Raw genomic sequence first — 22,173 nt, 5'->3', positions numbered from 1 at the left:
AAAACCAACTACAACATCTAGCCTCCCCACCTCTTAAAACTAGGGCCAGAGCCTTCAGTGGTGCGGCATCATATCTGTGGAACTTACTTCTACCTACATGGAATCAATGACTAAGACTTCTGGTGCCAATTAAAACATGGCTAGTTACCCAACAGACTCTGTAACTTATACCTCTGTTTAGCATTGACAAATCACAACAAAACAGTAACACTCAAAAACTAGGAAGTAAAGAGTCAAGAAGTTTGATCTATGTGAAGACCTTTATATAATGCTTGTATAGTAACACCTTCTAACTTTGATCTAATCTACCTCACTATAACTTGTCTCGCTGTAATGTAACATCTTTACTGTAATACCATCTAAATTTTGACCTGCTGTATTGACATGGAGACTCTGGGGACAGGATAAAAGAGGGTGAGTCTGGCAAGAGCCCAACAGAGAAGAAAGCAATTACTCTGCTCCTTCTCCTACCCCTTCACCTTCTGTTTCCTGCCTGCAAGGCAAAGCTGAAGCAGTAAGCAAAACAGCTGTTTTCTGCTGCCAAAGATTCTGGGCATTAACCAGTAGAGTTGGGGCATTAGCCCTGTGGGCAGCAAAGCCCCTACATCCCAACTGCTGTGGAGGTATTCCCTGAATGCCTGACTCTGTGTTTTTATGGTATGTGCTAGCAGAAAATCTTACATACCAGACCAAACTAGCTTGTACTTGCCGCACTGCTTGTCTCTCCCCTTCTTCCCTGTATCCCCAGCCCATCTTGACATCTTGCCTCTCCTCCAGTCCAGCTTCTCTCCACCCTGTACCTTTTTCCACTTTTACACCCATGTCTTTCCCTTTCCCTGCTGCGTGCTTTCTTCCTTCTTCTCCAGCCTCCATTTTTGCTGCTTCCTTCCCTCTCCCCCAAGCTGCTTCCTCCCATATTCTCTTCCCTCTCTCCTTCCCCAATTTTTACTTCCTCTCTCTCATTCCTCCTTATCTTTCTCACGCTCTCTTTACCCATACTGTGGATTTTATTGGGGTTTCTGTTAGATGGGTAATTTAAATTGATGTTTTAATATGATTTTGATGTTTTATAATGACAGAGGAATCAATATGTCTATTTTAATGTGAGGCTTTTATGAAACCAATTTTCTTTGTAATTTGCTGTAGGCATAATTTATGGTAAGGCTACTGAGAAATAAAAATTGATGATGATGATACTTCTCTTCCTCGTTCTCTTTGCCTCTTACCTCCCAGCAGAAATGGTATCAGGAGAAGTAGAAAGGGTAAGAGGAGAAACCATGGAGATCAAAGAGGAGGAGTGCAAAGGGATCAACCACAGCAAAAGTGAGATAGTCGGGTGCAAATGGGGTGAAACGGGATTACTGGCTTACTCTTAGTTCTTCCTCTATCAATCTGCAATCCACTTCTGCTGGCAATTCAAGACTATATATACATAAAGCCCTTATACCTTCCTGTATACCCTCTGACCTAGGAGGTGGACAGTGATGACGAATGGAAGCAGCTGATCAGAGCCACTGAGCCCTCAAATATGCATCTGACAGCCCCTCTGACCCTGCTGTGTGACCCCTCCTTCCTGCAGCGAATCTATGGCCGATTGCATGGCTCCAGTACACAGGTGAGTGAATGAATGGATAAGGGGAGGGGAGAATTTCTATGCTGTGCTTGTATTTGTTTCTCTTTTTATCCCAGGACAAGCAGGATGCTAGTCCTCACATATGGGTGACATCAGTAATGGAGCCCTATGTACGGAAAACGTCTTTAAAAGTTTCTATGAAACTTTTGACTGGCACCAGAGTGCCTACTGAGCATGCCCAGCATGCCATGATATTCCCTGCCACAGGGGTCTCCCTTCAGTCTTCTTTTTTCCGCGAAGCAGTTAGCCTCGCGGTCTCTAGGAGTCCTGTGGAAATTCTCCACAACTTTAACTTTGAAAAAAGTTTAGAAAACTTCAGCCGCAAAGGGTCTCCCCTTAGTAAACATCGTCGCGGTAAGTTTTTGGATTTTCGCGGTTCCGTTCCGTTTTTTGACAACTTTGTTGTCCCTGGTCATTGGCTGTCGACGGCTGTCCAGCCCCAAAATGGCTTCAGGTTTCAAAAAGTGCCCCAAGTGCACCAGGAACATGTCCATTACGGACCCTCACCAGGATTGTGTCCTCTGTCTTGGTGAATCCCATGATGTTAAGGCTTGTCCCTTATGTGCAACCATGACATCAAAGGGCCGTCGTCTCCGACTATAAAAAATGGAGCAATTGTTTAAAATACAGCTTTTATCAGCTCCATCTACTTCAACACAATCATCTCCGGCTGGGTCGATTCGGAAAGTCGTGTTGAAAAAGCGTCTACCAGGTGAGTTGGGAGATGCTCCTTTTTCCTCCTCCTCACCATCGTCCAGGGCATCGACATCGGGCAGTGAAAAAGCCCGCGAAAAGGAAAAGCATCGCCATCGCCACCGTAGGCCGCATACGGCATCTGCTACCTCGATACCCGGCGAGCCATCGACAGAAAGCAGTGCAACTGCCAAGAAACCTCGGCTCCAGGATCAGGCTTCGGAGCCATCAAAAGGGCGATCCCCGCCGATTCCGGCGCAGGGAACCGTGCCTCCTCAGGGCCCTGAGGATGTACCGGCATCGCCATTACCGCCTCCCCCCATGGGTGCTCTGTTTTCACCATCCATGCGGGCGGAACTTGATGTATATATACGTCAAGCGGTCAGAGACGCATTCATCGAGGCGATGCCACGACCTCAGCCTTCTACGCCAGCGATGCCATCAACACCGATTCCGATGACATCGCCCGTTCCAGCACCGGTACCCTCGATGCCGATTCCGGCCATACCATCACCACAACCATCGATGCCGCCGATGCCTGCGCATGGACCACCGATGCCATCGATTCCCATTCGGCCACCGGCACAGATACCACCATCGATGCCAGGTCAAGAATCCTCCATTTTTCAACCATTAATGGATAAATTAGACACATTAATTCAGGTTTTTTCTACTTCACCTCAGGGTTTGGATTCAGATACACTTCCAGAACCAGTACCTGGTCCATCAGGTGTTATCCCACCTATGAGACCACATACACCACTATCTGAAGTTCCTTTTAAACCTCTTAGACCATCAGGTCATCCACTGGATACTGGTACTGACTCGGGGGATGATATCTCATCTGAGGAAGATATCTTATCTGAACCTTCACCACCAGAAGACAGAAGGAAATCACCCCCAGAAGATCTTTCCTTCTCTAACTTCATTAAAGAGATGTCTGACACTATTCCATTCTCGCTTCTTTCTGAAATAGACACTAGGCAGAAGACCTTGGAGGTCCTTCAGTTCGTGGATCCTCCTAAGGAGATACTAGCTATTCCAGGGCACGAAGTCCTGCAAGAGCTAATGTACCGGATGTGGGAGCACCCTGGCTCTGTGGCAGCAGTTAACAAACGAGCTGATGCCACATATCTCGTCCAACCCATTCCAGGGTTTCAAAAATCTCAGCTGCCACACCAATCTGTAGTGGTTGAATCAGCCCAGAAAAAGGCTAAGAGACTGAAACAACATGCTTCCACACCTCCAGGCAAAGACAGTCGTTTCCTAGACAGTTTAGGAAGAAAGATCTTCCAAGGAGCAATGCTGGTCTCACGGATAAACTCCTATCAATTATTCATGAACCAGTATCAGCATGGCCTGTGGAAACAGGTTGAAGTTCTTTCTCAGCAACTTCCAGACCAGTTTCAAGAGGGTTTCTTCCGTCTCGTGCATAAGGGCCTAGAAGCAGGCAAGCACGAGGTGAGAGCCACTTATGATTGCTTCGAGACGGCCTCCCGTTTATCAGCCTCGGGTATCACGGCTCGGAGATGGGCCTGGTTAAAATCCTCTGAACTAAGGCCAGAAGTGCAGGAAAGGTTGGCAGACCTACCTTGTCTAGGTGAAAACCTTTTTGGAGACAAGGTCAAGGAGGCAGTGGCGACCATAAAAGACCACACAGAAACCCTAAAACAATTGTCTCAATTTCCTCAGGAGACACATCAACCTTCTAGGAGGCCTCCTAGAAGAGAAGTGAGAAAACCATATTATCACCCTCGACGATACTACCCTCCTGCTACCAGAGCGAGACAACCACGCCCTACTCAGCGTTCTCAAGTTAGACAGAGGCCTACTAGGCCCCAGCAGCCTGCGCCAACTGCATCCACATCAGGCTTTTGAAAACCACCCAGAGAGCAGAAGCCCTTCTCGAAATCCTCTACCACACATACCAGTCGGAGGTCGAATAGCTTATTACCATCAAACTTGGACCTCCATCACAACAGATCAATGGGTACTCTCAATTACAGCTCAAGGGTACCGCTTGGATTTCCTCACTGTACCAAACGAAAATTCTCCTCTTTCATCTTGGACAGTGACTCATCACTCCCCAATCCTGCAAGCAGAATTGTCCACCCTTCTGAGAGCCAGGGCCATAGAACCAGTTCCCAGGCCTCAGTGGGGCAGAGGATTCTACTCCCGATATTTCCTCATTCCAAAGAAAACCGGGGGCCTACGTCCTATCCTGGACCTCAGAAGTCTCAACAAATTTCTATAGAAAGAAAAATTCAGGATGGTATCGTTAGGACCATGCTACCTCTTCTTCAAAAAGGAGATTGGCTCTGCTCTCTGGATCTTCAAGACGCTTACGCTCACATTCCCATTTTTCCTCCTCATCGACAGTACCTGCGCTTTCTGCTGGAAGGTCAACACTTCCAATACCGAGTGCTACCATTCGGCCTAGCCTCAGCACCTCGAGTGTTCACAAAGTGTCTTGCAGTAGCGGTGGCACATCTTCACAAACAAAGAGTGCATGTATTTCCTTACTTAGACGACTGGCTCATCAGGAGTCAAACACAAAGCGGAGCTCTCACTTCTCTCCAGCTCACAATAAAGTTGCTTCACTCCTTGAGATTTCTCATCAATTACGAGAAATCCCATCTCACACCATCTCACCAGTTGCAGTTCATAGGTGCAGATCTCAACACCATCACAGCAAAAGCTTTTCTTCCAAGAGACTGTGCTCAAACGCTCGTTCTCCTAGCGCACTCTATTCGCAATCAGTCTCGAGTTACAGCTCATCAGTGCCTCACCCTACTCGGACACATGGCCTCAACAGTTCACGTCACTCCCATGGCCAGACTGACCATGCGACTAATGCAATGGACACTCAAAGATCAGTGGATTCAAGCCATTCAACCATTGTCCACTCCCATTCAGATAACACAAGATCTGAAATCTTCCCTTCTCTGGTGGACATCAACGATCAACTTGCTCAAAGGCCTACCTTTCCAGCAACCAGTTCCACAAGTGACTTTAACTACAGATGCGTCCACCTTGGGTTGGGGAGCACACATTGGTCATCTAAAGACACAGGGCACGTGGACAAAACAAGAAGCCTCCTTTCAAATAAACTTCCTGGAGCTTCGAGCTATATGCTATGCACTACATGCGTTCAAGGACTGCCTTTCACACAAGACTGTTCTGATCCAAATGGACAACACAGTAGCCATGTGGTACATCAACAAACAAGGGGGAACAGGTTCCTACCTCCTTTGTCAAGAAGCAGCTCAAATTTGGGACTGGGCCCTAGCACACTCAATTCTTCTACGGGCCACCTACCTAGCGGGCATCCACAACACAGTAGCGGATCGCCTCAGCCGTCACTTCCAACCACACGAGTGGTCTCTAGACCCAGCGCTAGTAACCAAGATATTTCAACGCTGGGGTCAACCAACAATAGATCTCTTTGCGTCCCATCTGAACTACAAAGTGAACAATTACTGCTCTCTCCTCTGGCAGCAGAACAGCCTGCCAAAGGACGCCTTTGCTCGCCATTGGAATTCAGGCCTGTTATATGCGTATCCACCGATACCGCTCATAACCAAAACGCTAGTGAAACTACAACAGGACAAGGGGACCATGATACTCATAGCCCCATACTGGCCTCGACAAGTATGGTTCCCCACACTTCTAGATCTCTCAGTCAGGGATCCAATTCGCCTGGGAGTAGCTCCCAATCTCATAACTCAGGAACAGGGTCAGCTGCGCCATCCCAACCTTCAATCCCTGTCCCTGACAGCATGGATGTTGAAAGCTTGATCTTACAACCACTCAACCTTCCAACCACTATATCTCAAGTGCTGATAGCATCACGTAAACCTTCCACTAGAAAGAATTATTCCTACAAATGGAAACGGTTTACTTTGTGGTGCACTCAGAAAGCACTAGATCCTTTCACTTGCTCCACTACCTCACTACTAGATTACCTATACCATCTCTCAGACTCTGGTCTTAAGACTTCATCTGTAAGAGTACATTTGAGTGCAATCTCAGCTTATCATAACAAGCTGAGAGACACATCTATCTCTACACAGCCTCTTGTCAGTAAATTCATGAGAGGCCTAAATCACATTAAACCTCCAGTTCATTCCCCAAGCATACAGTGGGACCTGAACGTAGTATTAACCAGGCTTATGCGTTCTCCATTTGAACCCACAGATACCTGTGACCTTAAATATCTTACTTGGAAAACTGTATTCCTCATAGCCATTACATCAGCTAGAAGGGTCAGTGAACTACAAGCTTTAGTCACATACGAACCTTTTACAAAGTTCCTACATGACAGGGTGGTCCTCCGTACTCATCCAAAATTTCTTCCAAAAGTAGTCACGGAATTCCACCTCAATCAATCTATAGTTTTACCAACATTCTTTCCAAGGCCTCACTCTCACCAGGGTGAAAGAGCCTTACATACCTTGGACTGTAAGCGTGCACTGTCTTTCTATTTAAACCGCACTACAGTCCAAAGGAAATCCAGTCAACTATTTGTATCCTATGATCCAAACAAACCTGGTAAACCAGTGGGTAAACATACTTTGTCAAACTGGCTAGCAGATTGCATACAATTTTGTTACGAAAAAGCAGGCCTTACTCTTCAAGGGCGAGTAAAAGCACACTCTGTCAGAGTGATGTCAACCTCAGTAGCGCACCTTCGCTCTGTACCTATTCTGGACATTTGTAAAGCAGCAACATGGAGTTCTCTTCACACTTTTGCAGCTCACTACTGTTTAGACAAAGAAGGAAGACAAGATTCAGCATATGGACAATCTGTCTTAAAAAACTTATTTCCAGTATAACCCCAACTCCTTCTACATCCAACCTGCTGTGATCTTCGGCTGATTCATTTCAACAACGATACTTCACTGTTGCTTCACCTTAAAATGACTCAGCCTCTAGCTTGCTAATCACCCATATGTGAGGACTAGCATCCTGCTTGTCCTGGGATAAAGCAAAATTGCTTACCTTGTAATAGGTGTTATCCCAGGACAGCAGGATATAGTCCTCACGAAACCCACCCGCCACCCCGCGGAGTTGGGTCCGATACGTTTTATTATTTTATTTTTGGCTAACGCTAATTGCTACAAAACAAGACTGAAGGGAGACCCCTGTGGCAGGGAATATCATGGCATGCTGGGCATGCTCAGTAGGCACTCTGGTGCCAGTCAAAAGTTTCATAGAAACTTTTAAAGAAGTTTTCCGTACATAGGGCTCCATTACTGATGTCACCCATATGTGAGGACTACATCCTCCTGTCCTGGGATAACACCTATTACAAGGTAAGCAATTTTGCTTACTCTCCCATGCTCTCTGGTGCATGTCCATGTCCTGGATAGTATGTTAGAGAAGGTATATGCCAGGTATTAAATGGTATGTTTGTCTCTGCTTACTATATGTGCGTGTGTGTGTGTGTCACTCTCACTGTCTTTCTCTGTTGCATGCCTTGGTACAGGATGATAAGTTGAAGAAGGCATTTCTTCATACACTGTGTAATTGTCTCACTGCCTTTCTGATATATACCTAGGTGCTGGAGGGTATGTTGGAGGGGGCTTCCCGTCTGCGACTTGCTCTTCATGTTGTGGGCAACCTGTTGGCCACCAGGTGTGACTCTAACCTGCTATACAACTTCTGCCAAGAAGTGCAAATGCCTCATCTCCTGCTGCACCTCATTGGACAGATCCTAGATAGTGCCAACATCATGCAGGTGAGAGGGAGATAACCCTGCATGTGCTGCCCTCACCCCTTGCTTTCTCAGGTTTTGCATATAGTTAGTTGATATGTTCTCTAATTCCTGTTTCCTTCGTTTCCACATACTTGCATCAATTATGGAACTCTTGGAGGTAGATTATTTCCACTAGTTGGTTAGTCATTTAGTTAATTGATATTTTAACTGTGAACTCTCTTCCTTTCCCCCATAGTAGCCCTGGTTGATGTCACAATGCAGCTCTGAGAAGTTATATTTCATTCTCCTCACCAGTCTAGAATCACAAGTTGAATTTCCTATTTCCTCTGGCAGAGACCAATGATTGCCTAGTATCACAACAATTTCAGCACCTCCACACGATTAGGACTCTTTCTTCAGTTACTGGTTGGACTCTCTCAGGACAGTGTGTCTAAATGGGTTTGTTTACACAAATCATGTACCTCACTCATAAGCAAGGATATGTGGGGTGAGTCTGCAGTCTCTCAAAGTTACTGATCTCAGAGGTAGTGTCTCCACATGGGGTAGTTTTGTGCATATCATGACAGGAATGAACCTCGTAAGTCAGAGTATATTGGATTCAATCCCAGTCTCTCAAATATACTGTTAGTGTTCTTCTTAATAATTGCATTGTGCCAGAGAGAGCCTTCTAGAGTTCATAGGATATAATATACAGGCGCCTGGAAGTTGGTTTTTTTTATCAAGCTGGTGGCACCCAATACGATTGGGCCATTTTCTTCATCTCTGATTGCATCTTTTGGACGTTGAAGATCTTCTCTTTTTCCATCCATTGTACAGGATACTGACACATCTATTAGCAAAGTTGATCTTGTTTGTTTGTTTGTTTATTTATTTATTTATTTAAATTCTTTTAATATACCGATGCTCAAGACCACGTCTTATCGTACTGGTTTACATCAAAACCAGGGGAAACCATAAATTATAAGAATGAAAGTTACAATGAACAGGGAGAGTAATTCAGGACAATTGAAAGAAGAAGAAATTTGATTAACATAACGCTTCTGAAAGAAATGCGAACAGGCAACTATAAACAATTGTTTTGCAAGGAAGCTAATTTAGCAGGTAAAATTAGTTAAAGTTGTTTGATCTTAACGTTTCCTTAAGGTAGATGGTGGAGTAGGGAGGGCTGGAGGAGAGGTAATGGTAGGCAGAGGTTATAGGGTCGAGGCGGAGGGAGGGTGTTGGGCGAGGAGGGAAGGTGAAGGGGGGGGGTAAGAGTCATTGCTAGTAGGGGAGATCTTGTGTTTTTCTCTTTTAGCACTATGTCTGGTTTTCTGGCATTGACCTTTTTATTCTCTACAGTTCTGTCAGGGTTGTGTTCCCAGTGTTCATCTGGTACAGTGATGTGTTAGAGTTTAAACTATTTCTACAGGATGAACAATGTCACCTTATTGTGCTTCTCTCTGTACAGGCTTTCTGACATCAGCATATCACACCCACTGGTGAGATGTGTAACCATTTCCAGTTCTGTTTTACAGAATTTGCATTTGCTGTTTTACCATTATTTTCTATACTGGTTGTGAATCATTGTGTCCATAAGTCACTGTCCTGTGTTGAGATTATCATTTCTTCATCTTTATGTTTAAGTTCATCTCTCCTTAGCCATTTCTGTGCCAGTTTTTGAGCTACATGTGAATGCCGAAGGAACATTTTATAATTCCTGCTGTATTGGTTCTTTTGCCAGTTGTTTTCCTTGTTTGCTGGTCTAGCCCATTAAAGAGCTTTTTCTGTTGTTTTGCAAATTCTGTTGTTTCTTTCTCAAAGTGGATTCTCACTCATTCCTTCTGTTCATCAGAATGCTTGTCCAGGTTCAAGGTTGGAGAATGATTCTCCTAGGACAAGCAGGATGGTAGTCCTCACACAAGGGTGACATTATCAGATGGAGCCCATCACCGAAAACTTTTATCAGCATTTCTAGAAACGTTGACTGGCACGCTGAGCATGCCCAGCATGCCACTAAGCCCGCGTCTATATGGGGTGCCTGTTCAGTCTCTTTTTTTCCGCAGAGCTTTCGCCTCATGGTTGTGGCACTCTGCTCTCTTCAGAGTTTTTTTCCCGGTTGTTTTTTGACTTATCTGTGCCGGGTCCCTCTTCTCCCCTATTAGTGACTCTATAGGGCAGCATGGTAAGTTTTCTCGATCTATGCGGTCGATTCCCAGCAGTGTCACTTCTTGGTGACCGCTGGTCATTGACCGCTCACCAGCTCTTTTTTATGGCATCATCTGATTTTTGCCAATGCCCACGGACCATGTCCATTATAGATCCACACGAGGTCTGTATCCTCTGCATGGGGGCATCGCACGACATCCGGGGCTGTCGTTTTTGTGATCAAATGACCCCCCCTAAGGGTTGTCAGGCCTGTTTAGATAAGATGGAGAAGCTTTTCGGGTCCAAAAAGTCTGGACCTTCGACTCTGGCGTCGGGTGCATCAATGCCCAAGGGCTGAGGGGAGCCAATGGATGTAGATCCATGGTTGTCCAATCCTCCACCAGGATCCTCTCGAGAGAGAGGGGTGGGAGATAGACCATCATCAGGGTCACCACACTCCAGGACATTGGGATCGTCTCCATCCTTGGCACCGGGGAAAGACCGGGCCGAGCACCAAGGGAAATCTCGGAAACATCGTCACCAGTCACTGTCATCACCCGGTACTGGGCTTGTGTCAGCACTGGTGCCCACTGTGATGCCCCCGAAGCAACCCCGCGGAGAGGAGGCATCGACCTCTATCGAACCCGGGAGTCCCAGGCGTTCCCCAGTGATGTTGGTGCCAAGCACGGGGCTCCTCCTCCCTCATCCATTCTTTCATTGATGGATTTTCAAGTGGAGCTGGACCGCAGGGTGCAACAGTTGGTGCTCCGAGCCCTTCAGGGCATCGAGCCACTGGCTCCACCAGTGCCTCCAGTGTCAGAACCCACCCCTGTGATGTTTGCACCACTGCTGAAGTGCCTCAACTTCCCGCTGGCCGTCTTGCCCATGCAGCAACTACCAGCATCCGGGTGTCCTTCGATACCTCAGTGGCCACCAGGACTCCTTCTACCAGAGTGATCCCCATTGTAGGTTCCTCCGAGGAGGAGGATGTGTCGCAGCCTGGGGCACCATCGGGGCCTTGGTACTGCGCCCAGTGTTGCCCGGTCCGATTCCCGGTCCCTCAGGGACCTCTGTGTCCTCAATGCCATCAGTGCCATCGGTGCCCTTGATGCCCATGGTGCCCTCAGTGCCTTTAGTACCAAAACCGAGAGGCTCGAAAAGGGGCCCTCCCTGAGGGTCCCCAGTGGACTTTAGTGTGGAGGAAGCCCCGTATGATATCTGAGGGATAATATTTCAGAGTATTCTTTAGCTGACTTTGGATCTTCCCTTGGACCCATTCCCTCCAGAGGAGAGGTGCCAGTCCCCACCAGAGGATCTAACCTTTGCGGGCTTTGTGCAGGCTATGCAGAGTCCATTCCTTTCCAGCTCCTGATGGAGAAGGATGTCCATCACAAGATGCTGGAAGTTCTTCAATTCATTGATGCCCCAAAGGAGGTAGTGGCTCTTTCCGCCATGACATCTTAAAGGAATTGCTCCTTCAGATTTGGTTTCATCCCATCTCGGTGCCTCCGGTAAACTGGAAGGCAGATGCGGTCTACTTAGTGCAGCAGGCCTTGGGTCTTGAGAGGTGTCAGCTCCCCCATCAATCAGTGGTGGTGGAATCTGCCTTCAAGAAAGCCAAACATTCCCATACCCTTGCTTCTGTGCCTCCAGGTCGGGAGCATAGGGCATTGGATGCCCTAGGTAGGAAGGTAAACCAGGGTGCTATGCTGATTGCCCGGATTGCTTCCTACCATCTGTACATGACCCAATACACCCAAAACCTCTGGAAGCAGATTCAGGAGTTGTCAGAACGCCTCCCCCAGCAGTAGCAGGAAGCCATTTTGGCAGTTGCCCAGCAAGGCTTGGAGTGTGGTAAATACGAGCTGCGTTCCACCTATGATGTGTTTGAGACGGCAGCTAGGGTGGTGGTGGCGGGCATCGGCGCCTGTAGAATGGCATGGCTCTGTTGCATAGGAGGTGGATCCTTGGGCTGAGGTGGGGTTGACGCAACCCGTAGGCAAGGGCCTACGGGTCCCCACTGTCAGCAGGCGGAGTGGGCTGAAGCTGGAGGCCACTGGAGCTTCACCTATACCAGCCCTCATTTCCCTTGGGTTGAGCCTTCGAGTGCCAGGGCCAGCAGGACTTAGGTTGGCCTCAAGGTTAAGTACATGTAGGAGATGGTTCAGCCCAGATAAAGCAGCCAGCAGGTGACGTGGTCCTATCCCAGACGGGATGTGGAAAGGAACTCAAGCACCAAGGACAAGAAGGAACTGAAGGTGCCTGAGCAATGGAAGGCCGAAGCCTTAATAGTCCGTGTCCAGAGGATAGGGACAGAGGCGTCACTGTCAAGCTTGAATGGAAGCTGACGGCACTTGGAAGATATAGCAAGCAATGTGGAACTCTGGACTCAAGAAACTCTGAGGCGAAGTCGTTCGTAGCAATGGTCAAGGCATGGAGAAGGCAGGCGTGGACAGATGTAGCAATGGTCAAGGCATGGAGAAGGCAGGTGTGGTCAGGCATAGCAATGGTCAAGGCACGGAAAAGGCAGGTGTGGTCAGATGTAGCAATGGTCAAGGCTTGGAGAAAGCTGGCGAGGTCAGGCGTAGCAGAGGTCAGGCTTGGAGAAGGCAGGCGAAGTCAGGCGTAGCAGAGGTCAGGCTTGGAGAAGGGCAGGCGTAGCAGAGGTCAGAATCAGGTAGTCAATCCAGTAGACAGACGAGACAAACACAAGGAGCAGGAATCACAGGAACAAGACAAGCGTAAGGCAACTAGAACTCGGAAACCGGAACAGGAGACCAAGGCAACCTGTTGCAAAGGCAACGCTGAGGAGCGCTGCCTGAGCTTTTATATGTTGAGGGAACTGACATCAACATTAGGGTCTGCGGCCAGGTTCCCGCTGCGGGCCTTTCAAAAGTTTCACTGGTGCGCGCACGCCTAGGGAGGGGCACGGCGCTGCCAGCGGCGTCTCTCCACGAACCCCACAAAGATGCCCAACAGATGGAGGCATCCTGGTTGGAGGTCCCGGGAAGCGGAGGAGGGCCGGAGGTGCTGGTTGAAGTCTGAGGCCCGGACTGGCAGCCCACTGCCACCAGCGACGAGGAGCTGGAGCCAGAAGCTTGTGTAGAGAGGTGAGAGGGCTGCACCGTGGGGCTGCCATGGGCTGCGAGCATAACAGTACCCCCCCCCCTTTACGCCCCCCTCCTGGAGGTTGGGGTTTGCCTGGATGGGCACGATGGAAAGAGCTAAGTCAATTTAATGAAGAATTTGCTAGCTTGTCTTTAGATGAACAGGTCAAGACTTGAAAGAACATAATACTCTAATTTTATCTACCAGACCCCTGTCCCCTGGAATGCCCTGCCTTTTGATGTTCATGCTGAGTTCAATTACATGAAATTCAGGAAGTTGGTCAAAGATGCTTACCACTAATGTCAGGTGGTAAGAGCTTTGACTTTCATTTATCTCCTGGCTGTATGAGACATGACACCTGTGACTTACCTTTTAATCATGACCCTGTTGATGTTAGATTTTAGCTGTTCCGTCTTGTTGCTTTTTCATTGTATGTCATTTGTTTTGTTAATTTCTTGGTTTCTTTGGATTTCTTGTTGTATCGTAAATAAGTAAATAATAATAATCATAATAATAAAAAGGATATAAACTGAACAGTGTCTGTCAAGAGGGTGGCTATTGAAAAGGTCAATAATGAGGGACTGCAGGTAGCACTCTCGGTTATGTAGCAGTGCCTCAAGGTTTTGTTCTCTGCCTCCATCTGCTGGTAGGAATGTATAAACCCACTTGTCTGGATTGATCTGTGGTATTACAGGAACGGAAACTAGCAAGTAACGCGTATAGGTATAGACTTTTGTTCGGTGAAGGGAGAAAGAGGAAAGAGGCACCACAAATAAAACTGGAAGAGTGGTGCCTAAATGAGTTGACATATATTGGTATATAGCTAAAAGCAGAGATTTTCTTACATAAAACACATCAATCCCAAACAATCACAGATGTCATAGAAATGTACTAAACAGCAAAAATATCACTCAAATCTTAACATAGCCATGTTTTGGCTAATTGTTGCATTAAGTGCAGTAATCTCCCCACCACCCATTCACAGTTCTTTCTCCATCCCACCCGCTCATCTTCTCACTCTCCTTTTGCCCTCTTGCCCTCCCAGCCCTATTAGTCTTCAGCTCTATTCACCCCATCTCCTCTTGTCTGTCTTTCAGCCTGCTGGTGGCAAAAGGCATTGCCTTTTCCTCCTGCCAGGCAGCAGCTGTCTTTGGCCCCCACGTCCACACTTGTAGGCTGGGCAGCCGCAAGTCTCTTTGGTCCTTGTCACCACATAAGGTGGCAGGAGGCAGTGTTTACCTTCAGCTGGTGGGGCCTGGGGAACCCTGCTAGCCGCGCTACTCCAACTGCCAGGTTCTTCTCCCTTTTTTCTTTGGCTGATAGGGCACAGTAGTGTTAATGCTGGCTGCATCATATGTATTTTATATATAAACATTCGATATTCTGCCTTTTCCTAAAATAGATTACAGTCTAAATTAAATCAGATTTACAATTACTCTGGAGGCCGCTCCAAAGCCGGGGCCTCGCCTGAACTGGCTTTCCGGATTTTGCTCCACGGCCTGGGAGGCCTTCGATGTCATCGGGGCCTGCCTGAGGCCTGCTCCAGTCTCAGCTTAGACTTTCTGGTTTGGGCCCCACCCTTCTCTCTAAGGGGTCGGCCCACAGCTTCTCTCTATACTTATAGGGCCAGCCAGGTGTGGCCCATCGGAACTCCTCCTAGGGATTTGCCTGCTTTCTGGCCTATAAAAGGGCTTCACTTTCAGTTCTGCCTTGCCTTGCATCGGAGTTTCCTGCTCCTGGAAGTCTTGCCTTCCAGTGCTCCGTCAGGTCCATGTTCTTCATTGGAGCTCCATGTCCTGTGTTACCTGTCCCCGATGTTCATGTTCCAATTCCGTTCTTGATGTCCTGAACCCTTGGTTCCTCGTTGCCATCCTTCTTCATGTCCGCAGCTCAAGCCTCCGGAGGGACCCTCCTGCCTGAAGCCAAGTCCCGTCTTGGTCCTGTATCCTTGCCTGAAGCCAAGTTCCGTTTTGGTCCTGTGTCTTGAACTCTGTCTCGCCCTCGGATACTTGAGCTTGCTCCGTCCATGCCTAAGACTCTGACTGAATCTGTGCCATTCTTGTGTGGTCCGCGACCAGCCTAGGATGGGCTGTGTAGGGCGCGCCTTGGTACAGGCTTCTACAGTATCTTTGCCATGTTCCAGTTTCAGCTATTCCACACCTCATCTGGAGCCTGCTTCGCACTCTAGCGTGGTCTGTGACCAGCCCATTGGGTCCGCCCGTTTACAGTGGGCTGTGTAGGGCGCGCTGTGTGGTAGGCCTCAACCCAGTACTTCACTTGCTTCTCAATCCTTGCCTGAATTCCTTGAATACCTTGAACTTTGCCTCGTTTGAGTCCTTGTCTTCAGTGCCTTGTTCCTGTGTCTTCGTTTCCAGTTTCTTGTCCTGAGCCTTCGTTTGCCCTCGTCCGGAGTCCAGCCTGCTGCTCCTTGCCATTCCAGCGGCAGGTCCAAAAGGGCCGGGAACAGTCGGAGGACTGTTCATTACCAACATCATGATTGTTGGTTCCAGAAGCATGCAGATCCAGCAGAGGGTTGGACTGTCAGCTTCCACCCATGCTGGGATGTGTCTCACCTACCCTCGGTGCTTCTTGGATTCGTCTGGGACTGTGCCAAGGCTCAAGGGCACACAATCCCCTCGAGTTGGACTGCTCCCTCAGCGCTCCCATAACAGAAACTTTCCTGTGTAACTTTCTGTGCATACACAGATAAAAAAAACTGTACACAGACAGACAAATCATCAAGCACATAAGATAGTCCTACAGTACTCACTATAAATAGCTGAGTGAATAGCTCCTGCGTAATTTTTAAAAGTTAATATATTTTGGTTATTATAGTTAATGAAGTTAGCATTTTACCCTTGAAACCCGTTATGTTTTTTGTAAATCCTGTAGCTGTTAAATGTTTTTTCTGTTTAACCTGTTATATGTAAAGCCTGTTGCTAATTTATTGTTTTACTGTAAACCGAGGTGATGTATAACTATACGTACCGCGGTATATAAAAATCTATAAATAAATAAATAAATAAAATATAAAGAATTCCAACAATTTTTAAAAAATATCCTAAACAGTTGCATTCTTTATTGTTTTAAGGGCACACATATTATTTAGAAAGAACTAAAGAATTTTGCAAATCTGAATAATTGTTTTATGAGTCAGTAAAAAAGGATTACCAACATCAAAGCTTTCTATGTTTAAATTTCATTGCAAAGGCTGATGCCCAAGCAAGCTCCATAGTTTATAAAAGCATATTCTACATATGCAGTTTCTACATTTCTTTTGTCAGTAAAAGTTCAGGGATTAATGGAGCATACATGCAAGGCAACAAATTGAAGTTACTTACTACATGTATGGCTGTACTACAGAATTGATCAGTGGTGTTAGTGGATGCTGCCTTCAGGAGAAAAGTGGTTCAAACGGTGCTTTTCCCAACCCAATGAAGTACTGTTTCGGTAAGTCTCTATTAGTCCAGACTGGTGGGGAGAATAAAATAGAATGGGAATTTTGTTTTAGTTCTGTCAGTTTCTGTTAGTTCTCTCCATGGAACATGCTGCCCTATATTATATTTTATTTGTCTTCATTTTGTGTTTTTAGACCTTGTAAGTGGGAGCTAAATTATATTGTAGTGTTTTCTTTAGAAAGGAAGCAGTGAAATTTTCTTGATTGGCAAGACAAGGAGAGAGTACAGTCCTAGTTTCCTGGAGGTGCTGAAATTTCATGAGATTAGGAGGATGCTGTTGATTTCTGCAGAAATAAAGTTTAATCTCACAGGTTCTGACTTGTGAGGAGAGCTAACAGGAATTAAAAGATGTAAGCCAAAACTCCTATTAGTTATTTGTTAGTTTAGCTCTGCAGCATCCTGCCTCTCAATCCCCTGGAACAGATCTAGTGTATTAATCCCGAAGTAATTAATGGAGGTTTATTAAGTAACTAATTGTATTGGTTCCCTGATTCCCTGACTTCTTTTCTACCCATGGTAGTCCTGGTGTTTTAGAGGTTGCTTAACTTGTTATTTGTTTGATTACTTCCCTAATCTTTTGTCTCTTTTTCTCTTCACAGTAATTTGAGTATATTGGAGGCTGATTGCTTAGCTGGTTATTTACTTAATGAGCTGGTTGGTAATGTCTGTCTCCTTTCCTCAACAGCAACCCTGGTGCATCACACTGCTTACCGACCTCATCACAGTACTTACCGCATTCTTCTCAAGTGATTTTCACCAGGAGAAAGGCAGCCAGGGAAACAGGTAGAAACCTAGTGGAAAGGGGGAGACCATGTTGGGATGGACTATTAGAAAATTATAGAAGCTATTTTCTGGGGCTTAACTCTACAGTATCCCACATTGATTCAGTACTTCCATCATCCCTCCAAAACATGTGAGGTCCTCTTGAGGGTTCCTACCTCTGAGCTGAAGAATTTTTATATAAAATTGCATAGCATACTTTCATATTAACATATTAGATGATGATGATAGAAAAAGGCCACCGACCCATCCAATCTGTAGTTATACTGGTCCACATTGCCAAAGGTTTGTCCCAGGTTCCAGGAAATATACTAGAAGCTAACGTAAAAGTAGATAGTTGCTCTGTTGGAGGGAAGAATAATGACTAGTAAGAATCAGCAATCAGCATGGGTTCAGAAGTAACAGATCCTACTTGCCAGGTTCTTGTGACCTGGTTTGGCCTCTGTTGGAAACAGGATGCTGGGCTTGATGGACCCTTGGTCTGACCCAGCATGGCAATTTCTTATGTTCTTAGGTTCTTACCAAACCAGCCTTACTGTTTCTTGAGAATCTTAGTTGCATGGGTTCAGAAGTAACAGATCCTGCCAGACCAGCCTTTCTGTTTCTTGAGAATCTTAGCTGCATGGGTTCAGAAGTAACAGATCCTGCCAGACCAGCCTTTCTGTTTCTTGAAAATCTTAGCTGCATGGGTTCAGAAGTAACAGATCCTGCCAGATCAGTCTTACTATTTCTTGAGCATCTTAGCTGCTAAGGACATGCATTCGTTTGGAAACAATATTTTTTTCAGAATGAAATGTGTATTTTCATTTTCCTAGCGTGTAGACAGATGGACTCAGGACCAGTGGATTTTGTACCTCTGCCAGCAGATGGAGACAGAGCAAGCTGATGTCACAGTATATATTCTTCTACAGCAAATCCACAGGTCTCGTGCTAAACTTTCAAAAGGGAACTTTTGATAAAATGAGAAAAATAGTTAGAAAAAAACTGAAAGGAGCAGCTACAAAGGTAAAAAGTGTACAAGAGACGTGGTCATTGTTAAAAAATACCATCCTAGAAGCACAGTCCAGATGATTTCCACAGATTAAAAAAGGTGGAAAGAAGGCAAAACAATTATTGGCATGGTTAAAAGGGGAGGTGAAAGAAGCTATTTTAGCCAAAAGATCTTCATTCAAAAATTGGAAGAAGGATCCAACAGAAAAAAATAGGATAATGCATAAGCATTGGCAAGTTAAATGTAAGACGTTGATAAGACAGGCTAAGAGAGAATTTGAAAAGAATTTGGCCATAGAGGCAAAAACTCACAGTAAAAACTTTTAAAAATATATCCGAAGCAGAAAGCCTGTGAGGGAGTCAGTTGGACTGTTAGATGATCGAGGGGTTAAAGGGGCACTTAGAGAAGATAAGGCCATTGCGGAAAGATTAAATGATTTCTTTGCTTCTGTGTTTACTGAAGAGGATGTTGGGGAGGTACCCGTACTGGAGAAGGTTTTCATGGGTAATGATTCAGATGGACTGAACCAAATCACGGTGAACCTAGAAGATGTGGTAGGCCTGATTGACAAACTGAAGAGTAGTAAACAAGATGGTATACACCCCAGAGTTCTGAAGGAACTCAAAAATGAAATTTCAGACCTGTTAGTAAAAATTTGTAACCTATCATTAAAATCATCCATTGTACCTGAAGACTGGAGGATAGCTAATGTAACCCCAATATTTAAAAAGGGGTCCAGGGGCGATCCGGGAAACTACAGACCGGTTAGCCTGACATCAGTGCCAGGAAAAATGGTGGAAAGTGTTCTAAACATCAAAATCACAGAACATATAGAAAGACATGGTTTAATGGAACAAAGTCAGCATGGCTTTACCCAAGGCAAGTCTTGCCTCACAAATCTGCTTCACTTTTTTGAAGGGGGAATGAAGAAAAGAGGATTTATATTCAAACAACCAACAAGGACTGAATCGCACAGGCTGGGTAAACAAGCGTGGGAGTAGCTTGCTTATTATGGCGGTTACTACCCCAAACCAATTAGCTGGATACTTCACTTAGATGCAGCTCCAGCACTTCTATCTACGATGGCGGAAGTGGAAGGGAAATAGAACCAAAAAAATTATTTAAAGGGACAAGAGTAACAGAAAAGTATGGAAAAAAAAAAAAGGTGAAAGCTTGCTGAGCAGACTGGATGGATCGTTTGGTCTTCTTCTGCCGTCATTTCTATGTTTCTATGTGGATAAAAATGAACTGGTAGATGTAGTGTACTTGGATTTTCAGAAGGCGTTTGACACAGTTCCTCATGAGAGGCTTCTAGGAAAAGTAAAAAGTCATGGGATAGGTGGCGATGGCCTTTCGTTGATTACAAACTGGCTAAAAGACAGGAAACAGAGAGTAGGATTAAATGGACAATTTTCTCAGTGGAAGGGAGTGGGCAGTAGAGTGCCTCAAGGATCTGTATTGGGACCCTTACTTTTCAATATATTTATAAATGATCTGGAAAGAAATACGAGTGAGGTAATCAAATTTGCAGATGATACAAAATTGTTTAGAGTAGTTAAATCACAAGCAGATTGTGATAAATTGCAGGAAGACCTTGTGAGACTGAAAAATTGGGCATCGAAATGGCAGATGAAATTTAATGTGGATAAGTGCAAGGTGATGCATATAGGGAAAAATAACCCATGCTATGGTTACACAATGTTAGGTTCTATATTAGGTGCTACCACCCAAGAAAGAGATCTAGGCGTCATAGTGGATAACACATTGAAATTGTTGGTTCAGTGTGCTGCGGCAGTCAAAAAAGCAAACAGAATGTTGGGAATTATTAGAAAGGGAATGGTGAATAAAACGGAAAATGTCATCATGCCTCTGTATTGCTCAATGGTGAGACCGCACCTTGAATACTGTGTACAATTCTGGTCGCCGCATCTCAAAAAAGATATAATTGCGATGGAGAAGGTACAGAGAAGGGCGACCAAAATTGATAAGGGGAATGGAACAGCTCTCCTATGAGGAAGGACTAAAGAGGTTAGGACTTTTCAGCTTGGAGAAGAGACGGCTGAGGGAGGATATGATATAGGTGTTTAAAATCATGAGAGGTCTAGAACGGGTAGATGTGAATCGGTTATTTACTCTTTCAGATAATAGGCTAGGGGCACTCCATGAAGTTAGCATGTGGCATATTTAAAACCAATCAGAGACTGTTCTTTTTCACTCAACGCACAATTAAACTCTGGAATTTGTTGCCAGAGGATGTGGTTAGTGCAGTTAGTATAGCTGTGTTTAAAAAAGGATTGGATAAGTTCTTGGAGGAGAAGTCCATTAACTGCTATTAATTAAGTTGACTTAAAAAATAGCCACTGCTACTACTAGCAACAGTGACATGGAATAGACTTGGTTTTTGGGTACTTGCCAGGGTCTTATGACCTGGATTGGCCACTGTTGGAAATGGGATGCTGGGCTTGATGGATCCTTGGTCTGACTCAGCATGGGCTAGGAGGCGATGTCCTTTCGTGGATTACAAACTGGTTAAAAGACAGGAAACAGGGAGTAGGATTAAATGGTCAATTTTCTCAGTGGAAAAGGGTAAACAGTGGAGTGCCTCAGGGATCTGTACTTGGACCGGTGCTTTTCAATATATATATATAAATGATCTGGAAAGGAAATACGATGAGTGAGGTTATCAAATTTGCAGATGATACAAAATTATTGAAAGTAGTTAAATCACAAGCAGACTGTGATACATTACAGGAGGACCTTGCAAGACTGGAAGATTGGGCATCCAAATGGCAGATGAAATCTAATGTGGACAAGTGCAAGGTGTTGCATATAGGGAAAAATAACCCTTGCTGTAGTTAAACGATGTTAGGTTCTATATTAGGAGCTACCATCCAAGAAAAAGATCTAGGCATCATAGTGGATAATACTTTAAAATCGTCGGTTCAGTGTGGTTAGTGCAGTTAGTGTAGCTGGGTTCAAAAAAGGTTTGAATAAGTTCTTGGAGGAGAAGTCCATTAACAGCTATTAATCAAGTTTACTTAGGGAATAGCCACTGCTATTAATTGCATCAGTAGCATGGAATCTTCTTAGTGTTTGGATAATTACCAGGTTCTTGTGGCCTGGTTTGGCCTCTGTTGGAAACAAGATGCTGGGCTTGATGGACTCTTGGTCTGACCCAACATGGCAATTTCTTATGTTCTTAAGTCAAAATTGGCAACAGTGAATCCGATCCCATCAAACTCACTCAAGAAGTGCCACAAGGTTCCTCCCTATCCTCCACACTCTTCAACATATATATGCTCCCCTTATGCAAACTGCTAGCCGACCTAGGACTCACACACTTTATTTACGCCGATGTCATCCAAATCTTAATCCCCATCACTGAATCCATATCCAAATCACTCCAACTATGGGAAACACACCTAACAACCATCAACCAACTACTCACGTAAATGAATTTAGCACTATATACTACCAAAACCGAGCTCCTAATACTGTGTCACAAACTAAACGACAAAATCCTAGCGGACATAACCCCCAACCAATCAAAACTCCCACTTACTCAAGATGTAAGAAACCTGGGTGTCATCCTAGATAGCAAATTAAGTCTTAAAAAATTCATAAACACTGCAATGAAAGACTGCGATAACAAATTACACATTCT

General features: G+C 45.4%; 1 protein-coding gene across 1 annotated transcript in view; it reads left to right on the top strand.

The window, feature by feature from the left end:
• STK36 (serine/threonine kinase 36) overlaps positions 1 to 22,173 on the top strand; it is a 164,804-nt gene that overhangs the window by 70,574 nt on the left and 72,057 nt on the right. Inside the window, exons 11-13 of the mRNA XM_029607939.1 lie at positions 1,472 to 1,615; positions 7,887 to 8,066; positions 17,424 to 17,521. Of these exons, the coding sequence (XP_029463799.1) occupies positions 1,472 to 1,615; positions 7,887 to 8,066; positions 17,424 to 17,521 (422 nt within the window). The remainder of the gene's footprint in view (positions 1 to 1,471; positions 1,616 to 7,886; positions 8,067 to 17,423; positions 17,522 to 22,173) is intronic.

Source organism: Rhinatrema bivittatum, chromosome 6 (assembly GCF_901001135.1).
Source record: "Rhinatrema bivittatum chromosome 6, aRhiBiv1.1, whole genome shotgun sequence".
NCBI classification, from domain to species: Eukaryota; Metazoa; Chordata; class Amphibia; order Gymnophiona; family Rhinatrematidae; genus Rhinatrema; species Rhinatrema bivittatum.
Note: the sequence above shows the minus strand (reverse complement) of the source record. Positions and strands in the feature narration are given on the sequence as shown.